We start from the raw sequence: 9832 nt of genomic DNA, 5'->3' as shown, positions 1-9832 counted from the left end.
GATTTATTTCACTTAAAAATATATATTTTTAAAAATGTATTTATAAAAAAATAAAATACATATTTTATACCTTCAATGTATAAAATATGTCTTAATACATCCATTGAGTGTATCTGCGTGCTGCATGTGCTCCTCTTCCATTGTTACATGGTTGGCGGCGGGGTCCGCCACGCTCAAGGAGGGAATTAGCTGAAGCGGCGTCGCCAGTTGCGGTCGGTAAACTGTCGACATGGATGAAGATCGACAATAAAAAAGCATGAAACACGCAGCAGCACCTCGACGAGACCAAAACAACCAATCAATGAGTCAGAAGGAGGAAAACTTTGAGGAAAAGGGTTTGAGCATCGAGGGAAAACCTGGACGCTGGAGTGGAACTCTGGGTCTTGGACTGCGGTGGCGACGTGAGAACAGGCTCATCAGGGAGCCTGCTCGGCGCCCGTCGTCCGACACCACAAATATTGTTTCAAAAATAATTTCAATGATGTCGATTGTGTTTTGTGTTTTTGGAATCGCCCCGAAACGCCCTCCGGTGCCTGGAGGCCAGACCAGGGCTTGGGTTTCCCTCAGATCAGCCACTCCTGAACCTATCCACCCTGCTGGAGGTGGAGGAGGAGGGGGAGGGCGGCGTTCCTTGTGGCTGGGGGGGGGGGGGCAGGATCCCGAGGCCCTGCGGTGGCGGAGAGGTTTGGTGCGTCTGTGTGCGCTGAGTGGGCAGCGACTCCAGCATCTGCTCCCTCTTAGAGGTAACCACACTGGCTGTTATTGTTCCAAAGAGAGAGAGAGAGAGGGGGGGGGGGGGGGGGGGGTCAAAGATAGAGGGAGGGATAGAGAGGGGAGAGGGAGGGGAGGCCCCGAGTAAAAGAGGAGGACATCTCACCTCCTCATACTTTTTACATTACTCATTCAATCCCTTCATCCCAATACGGGTTCATCCCTTCATCATTTTTCGGGTTCTTCCCTTCATCATGTTCCCGTTTCATCACTTCATCATGTTCCAGTTTCATCCCTTCATCATGTTCCCGTTTCATCCCTTCAACATGTTCCGTGTTCATCCCTTCATCATGTTTCGGTTTCATCCCTTCATCGTGTTCTGGTTTCATCCCTTCATCGTGTTCTGGTTTAATCCGTCCATCGTGTACTGGTTTCATCCCTTCATCATGTTCCGGGTTCATCCCTTCATCATGTTCTGGGTTCATCCCTTCATCATGTTCTGGTTTCATCCCTTCATCATGTTCCGGTTTCATCCCTTCACCATGCTCTGGTTTCATCCCTTCACCATGTTCCCGTTTCATCCCTTCATCATGCTCCGGTTTCATCCCTTCATCATGCTCCGGTTTCATCCCTTCATCATGTTCCGGGTTCATCCCTTCATCATGCTCTGGTTTCATCCCTTCATCATGTTCCGGGTTCATCCCTTCACCTTACTCTGGTTTAATCAGTTCATGGTGTTCTGGTTTCATCCCTTCATCGTGTTCTGGTTTTATCCCTCGATCATTTTCCGTTTTTTCATCCCTTCATCATGCTCTGGGTTCATCCCTTCATCATGTTTCGGTTTTACCCCTTCACCATGCTCTGATTTCATCCCTTCACCATGCTCTGGTTTCATCCCTTCATCATGTTCCGGTTTCATCCCTTCATCGTGTTCTGGTTTCATCCCTTCACCATGTTCTGGGTTCATCCCTTCATCATGTTCCGGGTTCATCCTTTCATCATGTTCCAGGTTCATCCTTTCATCATGTTCCGGTTTCATCTCTTCATCATGTTCCGGTTTCATCCCTTCATCATATTCCGGATTCATCCCTTCATCATGTTCCGGTTTCACCCCTTCACCATGCTCTGATTTCATCCCTTCACCATGCTCTGGTTTCTTCCCTTCATCGTGTTCTGGTTTCATCCCTTCATCGTGTTCTGGTTTCATCCCTTCATCACGTTCCAGGTTCATCCCTTCATCATGTTCCGGGTTTATCCCTTCATCATGTTCTGGGTTCATCCCTTCATCATGCTCTGGTTTCATCCCTTCATCATGTTCTGGGTTCATCCCTTCATCATGCTCTGGTTTCATCCCTTCATCATGTTCCGGTTTCATCCCTTCATCATGCTCCGGTTTCATCCCTCCATCATGTTCCCGTTTCATCCCTTCATCATGTTCCTGTTTCATCCCTTCATCATGTTCCGGTTTCATCCCTTCATCATGCTCCGGTTTCATCCCTCCATCATGTTCCCGTTTCATCCCTTCATCATGTTCCCGTTTCATCCCTTCATCATGTTCTGGTTTCATCCCTTCACCTTGCTCTGGTTTCATCAGTTCATGGTGTTCTGGTTTCATCCCTTCATCGTGTTCTGGTTTCATCCCTTCATCGTGTTCTGGTTTCATCCTTTCATCATGTTCTGGTTTTATCCCTCGATCATTTTCCGTTTTTTGCATCCCTTCATCATGCTCTGGGTTCATCCCTTCATCCATATTCCCGTTTCACCCCTTCATCATGTTCCGGTTTCATCCCTTCATCATATTCCGGATTCATCCCTTCATCATGTTCCGGTTTCACCCCTTCACCATGCTCTGATTTCATCCCGTCACCGTGCTCTGGTTTCATCCCTTCATCGTGTTCTGGTTTCATCCCTTCATCATGTTCCGGGTTCATCCCTTCATCATGTTCCAGTTTCTTCCCTTCATCATGTTCCAGTTTCATCCCTTCATCATGTTCCGGTTTCATCCCTTCATCGTGTTCTGGTTTCATCCCTTCACCATGTTCTGGGTTCATCCCTTCATCATGTTCCGGGTTCATCCTTTCATCATGTTCCAGGTTCATCCTTTCATCATGTTCCGGTTTCATCTCTTCATCATGTTCCGGTTTCATCCCTTCATCATATTCCGGATTCATCCCTTCATCATGTTCCGGTTTCACCCCTTCACCATGCTCTGATTTCATCCCTTCACCATGCTCTGGTTTCTTCCCTTCATCGTGTTCTGGTTTCATCCCTTCATCGTGTTCTGGTTTCATCCCTTCATCACGTTCCAGGTTCATCCCTTCATCATGTTCCGGGTTTATCCCTTCATCATGTTCTGGGTTCATCCCTTCATCATGCTCTGGTTTCATCCCTTCATCATGTTCTGGGTTCATCCCTTCATCATGCTCTGGTTTCATCCCTTCATCATGTTCCAGTTTCATCCCTTCATCATGTTCCAGTTTCATCCCTTCACCATGCTCTGGTTTCATCCCTTCACCATGCTCTGGTTTCATCCCTTCACCATGTTCCGGGTTCATCCCTTCATCATGCTCTGGTTTCATCCCTTCATCATGTTCCGGTTTCATCCCTTCATCATGCTCCGGTTTCATCCCTCCATCATGTTCCCGTTTCATCCCTTCATCATGTTCCTGTTTCATCCCTTCATCATGTTCCGGTTTCATCCCTTCATCATGCTCCGGTTTCATCCCTCCATCATGTTCCCGTTTCATCCCTTCATCATGTTCCCGTTTCATCCCTTCATCATGTTCTGGTTTCATCCCTTCACCTTGCTCTGGTTTCATCAGTTCATGGTGTTCTGGTTTCATCCCTTCATCGTGTTCTGGTTTCATCCCTTCATCGTGTTCTGGTTTCATCCTTTCATCATGTTCTGGTTTTATCCCTCGATCATTTTCCGTTTTTTGCATCCCTTCATCATGCTCTGGGTTCATCCCTTCATCCATATTCCCGTTTCACCCCTTCATCATGTTCCGGTTTCATCCCTTCATCATATTCCGGATTCATCCCTTCATCATGTTCCGGTTTCACCCCTTCACCATGCTCTGATTTCATCCCGTCACCGTGCTCTGGTTTCATCCCTTCATCGTGTTCTGGTTTCATCCCTTCATCATGTTCCGGGTTCATCCCTTCATCATGTTCCAGTTTCTTCCCTTCATCATGTTCCAGTTTCATCCCTTCATCATGTTCTGGGTTCATCCCTTCATCATGTTCCGGTTTCATCCCTTCACCATGCTCTTGTTTCATCCCTTCACCATGTTCCCGTTTCATCCCTTCATCATGTTCCGGGTTCATCCCTTCATCATGTTCCAGTTTCTTCCCTTCATCATGTTCCAGTTTCATCCCTTCATCATGTTCCGGGTTCATCCCTTCATCATGTTCCGGTTTCATCCCTTCACCATGCTCTGGTTTCATCCCTTCACCATGTTCCCGTTTCATCCCTTCATCATGTTCCGGGTTCATCCCTTCATCATGCTCTGGTTTCATCCCTTCATCATGCTCTGGTTTCATCCCTTCATCATGTTCCGGGTTCATCCCTTCATCGTGCTCTGGTTTCATCCCTTCATCATGTTCCCGTTTCATCCCTTCAACATGTTCCGGGTTCATCCCTTCATCATGTTCCGGGTTCATCCCTTCATCATGTTCTGGTTTCATCTTTTTATCATGTTCTGGTTTCATCCCTTCATCATGTTCCAGTTTCTTCCCTTCATCATGTTCCAGTTTCATCCCTTCATCATGTTCCAGTTTCATCCCTTCATCATGTTCCGGGTTCATCCCTTCACCATGTTCTGGGTTCATCCCTTCATCATGTTCCGGGTTCATCCTTTCATCATGTTCCGGGTTCATCCTTTCATCATGTTCCGGTTTCATCTCTTCATCATGTTCCGGTTTCATCCCTTCATCATATTCCGGATTCATCCCTTCATCATGTTCCGGTTTCACCCCTTCACCATGCTCTGATTTCATCCCTTCACCATGCTCTGGTTTCTTCCCTTCATCGTGTTCTGGTTTCATCCCTTCATCGTGTTCTGGTTTCATCCCTTCATCACGTTCCAGGTTCATCCCTTCATCATGTTCCGGGTTCATCCCTTCATCATGTTCTGGGTTCATCCCTTCATCATGCTCTGGTTTCATCCCTTCATCATGTTCTGGGTTCATCCCTTCATCATGCTCTGGTTTCATCCCTTCACCATGCTCTGGTTTCATCCCTTCACCATGCTCTGGTTTCATCCCTTCACCATGTTCCGGGTTCATCCCTTCATCATGCTCTGGTTTCATCCCTTCATCATGTTCCGGTTTCATCCCTTCATCATGCTCCGGTTTCATCCCTCCATCATGTTCCCGTTTCATCCCTTCATCATGTTCCTGTTTCATCCCTTCATCATGTTCTGGTTTCATCCCTTCATCATGCTCCGGTTTCATCCCTCCATCATGTTCCCGTTTCATGCCTTCATCATGTTCCCGTTTCATCCCTTCATCATGTTCTGGTTTCATCCCTTCACCTTGCTCTGGTTTCATCAGTTCATGGTGTTCTGGTTTCATCCCTTCATCGTGTTCTGGTTTCATCCCTTCATCGTGTTCTGGTTTCATCCTTTCATCATGTTCTGGTTTTATCCCTCGATCATTTTCCATTTTTTGCATCCCTTCATCATGCTCTGGGTTCATCCCTTCATCCATATTCCCGTTTCACCCCTTCATCATGTTCCGGTTTCATCCCTTCATCATATTCCGGATTCATCCCTTCATCATGTTCCAGTTTCACCCCTTCACCATGCTCTGATTTCATCCCTTCACCGTGCTCTGGTTTCATCCCTTCATCGTGTTCTGGTTTCATCCCTTCATCATGTTCCGGGTTCATCCCTTCATCATGTTCCAGTTTCTTCCCTTCATCATGTTCCAGTTTCATCCCTTCATCATGTTCTGGGTTCCTCCCTTCATCATGTTCCGGTTTCATCCCTTCACCATGCTCTGGTTTCATCCCTTCACCATGTTCCCGTTTCATCCCTTCATCATGTTCCGGGTTCATCCCTTCATCATGTTCCAGTTTCTTCCCTTCATCATGTTCCAGTTTCATCCCTTCATCATGTTCCGGGTTCATCCCTTCATCATGTTCCGGTTTCATCCCTTCACCATGTTCCGGTTTCATCCCTTCACCATGCTCTGGTTTCATCCCTTCACCATGTTCCCGTTTCATCCCTTCATCATGTTCCGGGTTCATCCCTTCATCATGCTCTGGTTTCATCCCTTCATCATGCTCCGGTTTCATCCCTTCATCATGTTCCGGGTTCATCCCTTCATCGTGCTCTGGATTCATCCCTTCATCATGTTCCCGTTTCATCCCTTCAACATGTTCCGGGTTCATCCCTTCATCATGTTCCGGGTTCATCCCTTCATCATGTTCTGGTTTCATCTTTTTATCATGTTCTGGTTTCATCCCTTCATCATGTTCCAGTTTCTTCCCTTCATCATGTTCCAGTTTCATCCCTTCATCATGTTCCAGTTTCATCCCTTCATCATGTTCCGGGTTCATCCCTTCATCATGTTCCGGTTTCATGCCTTCACCATGCTCTGGTTTCATCCCTTCACCATGTTCCCGTTTCATCCCTTCATCATGTTCAAGGTTCATCCCTTCATCATGCTCTGGTTTCATCCCTTCATCATGCTCCGGTTTCATCGCTTCATCATGTTCCGGGTTCATCCCTTCATCGTGCTCTGGTTTCATCCCTTCATCATGTTCCCGTTTCATCCCTTCAACATGTTCCGGGTTCATCCCTTCATCATGTTCTGGTTTCATCCCTTCACCTTGCTCTGGTTTCATCAGTTCATGGTGTTCTGGTTTCATCCCTTCATTGTGTTCTGGTTTCATCCCTTCATCGTGTTCTGGTTTCATCCTTTCATCATGTTCTGGTTTTATCCCTCGATCATTTTCCGGTTCTTCATCCCTTCATCATGCTCTGTGTTCATCCCTTCATCATGTCCCGGGTTCATCCCTTCATCATGTTCAGGATTTCTATGTGAAAATGAACTTGGCCCAATAAACAGATTCTGATTCCGGTTTCATCCCTTCATCATTGTTTGGTTTCATCCTGGAGAAGACGTGGTGCTAGTGGTGCTGGTGGTGCTGGTGCTGGTGCTAATGCTGGTGGTGCTGGTGCTGGTGGTGCTGGTGGTGGTGCTGGTGGTGCTGGTGGTGCTGGTGCTGGTGGTGCTGGTGCTGGTGCTGGTGGTGCTGGTGGTGCTGGTGGTGCTGGTGGTGCTGGTGCTGGTTGTTTGGCCCAAGTGAGAACATGAACCTGAACGTGCAGCGCCGCCTCTCACATCCAGGTGCGTTTGTTCTCGTGAGATTTCTCGCGCCGCTCCGAAAGGCGGGGGCTGTGTTAGTCTTCGAGGGCATGTGGAATGCAGGACGGCGCGCTGCCAGCGGAGGTGGGCGGGCGTCGGGAGGTGTTGTTATCTGGACGCGCTCCACCTAGCGGGCCGCTTAACACCACCCTGAACATTTGTCTCGGTGCCGATGGAGGACGGACGCCGCAGGAATCCGAGGTACGCAGAAACACGGCGACGCCCGGGTGTGAAGGCTCGAGGTCGCGCCCTCGCTGCGAGGTCCCGGGTTCCAATCCCCGACCCCAGGGGAGCGGGTCGGAGCGGAGCCGTCCCGGTCGCATGGACCCACCCAAGGACATGTTTAACCTCACTACGTCCACGAGGATCCCAGAAGAATTAACACTGGAAACTGCAGCGTCCTGTTATTTCCCAACGTCTGCGCCTCTCTTGACCCAAGACGCCGCTTCCACTTCTTCTGATCCATTGATTCGTTTGGTTTTCTTGGTCACCCGAGGCGGTGGAGATATTTGGTCTTCTTCTTTGTGAATGTTCCTCCTTCATCCTGTTGGTGGCGGTCCGCACCTCCAACAATGGAAACCTCATATGGAGGAGCGCGTGCGGAGCCCAAATACATTGAATGGCGGTTTCTTATAAGGAGGCAGCAGAATAAATACAGGATTTTACTTTGGGGCAAAATAATGGTACAGATTACCAATTCAACCATGTACTTGTCACCACCACAAACAGCATCAAGTCATATGTCAGTGGAACATTCAGGGGATGAGGGTTGAAGGCCCCGTATCATAGAGGCCTTCTGAAATAACGTCAGAAAGATAAGAGATTGAATTAAATAACAACCAGCACATGTAAAGCCTATAAATAGTAAAATGTCCAAACTTTGTGGCCACATCGCTCCGTGTCATTCTAACCCTATGTGACCGGCGGGGACGCACTCAGCGCTAGTCTTTTCTTAGCTCCGTACATCGCACAGTATATTTGTCTCCCATCTGTGTGGACAGGAGATCCTGTGCAGTATGTGGAAGCCACAATGGCTGGCCCTGTCCACGCTAACCACACTGGCCCTTTGTGGAGCTCCGTCCAGGCCCATTGCTCTCACGTCAAGCTGAATCTATAATCCCAATAATAAGATTTCCATACCCCTCAAATCTTGTCAAATCCCACTCAACTCACAGGCTCCCCGACCAACGTGGACAGGTTACGATGGAAGCAGGCTCACCTTAAATCCGACCGTCTTGGCATGAGCCTCTTCTTTCCGCTGAAGTATGGCTTAAAATCTTCGGTTTGGAGCCTGTGGGCGTAGTCTATATAGGCAGATATTTCGTTTCCAGAAGCGTTTCGGTCCCTTATGAAAATAATGGTCTGTAAAAAGAGAGAGAGAGAGGAGACGCTGAGTAAATAACCCTAACAGCACAGCCACCAGGACCAATATCTTCGGTTCGCAATGGAGAGATAGAGGGGATCAGTTACAAATAGAAATACTTTGCTCCGAATTCGACCGGAACAGAAAGGATCCAGCCCCCGTCAGCCTGCCATGTGGAGCAGGGCGTGGGGGGACGCCGGCAGAATATCCTGCCCAGACATGTGAGTGGGACTCGGGTTGAGTCCCGGGGCTTCGTGCTCCAAAACACCTACGCTGCCGCTGGTGGTGGCGGTGGTGGTGGTGAAGGAGCAGCAGGTGTAATATTTAGCATGAAACAGCAGAGGACCCGCTGAGGACACAGCAGCTTACTTCAGTGATTCCCAAACTTTTTCATATCAAGGGTCTGATCATCCGATCAGATTTATCTCTGGGATCCAATCCGAGCAGCAGCCAGAGAGATAAGTCATTATTGGACATTCTGTACCATATTGGAAATAAATTAGCAGTTGAGTTTGACTAGTAATGATTTAGCCGAGGACCCTTTGGAACCTCTTGATGGACCCCCTGGGGATTCCCGGTCCCCATGTTGAGAACCACTGGCATTTGGGAACATTTGTCTCTATTCAAAGCGGCACCCTTCCCATCGGTGAAGCGCTGCTCAAGAATACGTAGAGGACGGGTTTGGCTGGTTGATTGACCAGGAACTAGTTTCATATCGGCTAATGAGGCCAATTCCATAAATTTATAGTTCAATGAGTTGCCCGCCCAGTGGCATCACTGTATCACAGGATAAGTCACAAACTAGTGACTTGAAATGGCCGCTTTCTATGAGGCACCATGCAAATGATTTTGAATGAACTTTTCTCCATGAATCCTGCATCGTTTGAGTTTGGCGTCCGGGCTCGACTGCTCATCACTCCCGGCGAGGCGTACAGCAAGAGCTCAAATCCCCCATTGGATATAAGAGTAGAGCAGGTGGAGAAAGGGGAGGTGGAGGGTGCAAGGTGCAGGAAGCAGGAGGTAAAGCAGGAAGGGCAAGAGGGACCGGCTGCTTAAATAGGCGCGTGGTGCCGTGGAGTTGTCTGACCGCCGGCTGCGCCTTATTTCATCAGCGACGTAAGCTGGTAATTTGTCATGCAGCGTCTTGAATAACTTAAGGGTTTTACAAGGACCAGTGGAACACTGACCTACTGGCCCAGTTTGGACCAATCCGCCTTTTTTTGGGCTTTGATCGCTGGATCGACGCCCAAACCCTTTTCCTGTAAAGCAGCAAACCTCACCAAGTCACCTGGGGGCAACCACCGCTCCGGGCTCCCGGGACCAAAGGATGACGGGCGACTGACTCACCGCGCTCTCACAAAAGCCAACCAAAGGCGAGCCGCG

The 9832-nt window shown here is 48.5% G+C and overlaps 1 protein-coding gene across 1 annotated transcript in view; it reads right to left on the bottom strand.

Moving 5' to 3' along the window:
• Positions 1 to 9832, bottom strand: part of cfap299 (cilia and flagella associated protein 299) — a gene marked incomplete at both ends in the record, with an annotated part of 81017 nt that overhangs the window by 9454 nt on the left and 61731 nt on the right. The window contains one exon of the mRNA XM_080003759.1: positions 8306 to 8448. Coding sequence (XP_079859885.1) covers positions 8306 to 8448 — 143 coding nt within the window. The remainder of the gene's footprint in view (positions 1 to 8305; positions 8449 to 9832) is intronic.

The sequence above is a fragment of the Zeus faber genome (assembly GCF_960531495.2).
Source record: "Zeus faber genome assembly, chromosome: 7".
Taxonomy (NCBI): Eukaryota; Metazoa; Chordata; class Actinopteri; order Zeiformes; family Zeidae; genus Zeus; species Zeus faber.
The sequence above is the reverse complement of the archived record's forward strand: the minus strand, read 5'-3'. Positions and strand labels throughout refer to the sequence as shown.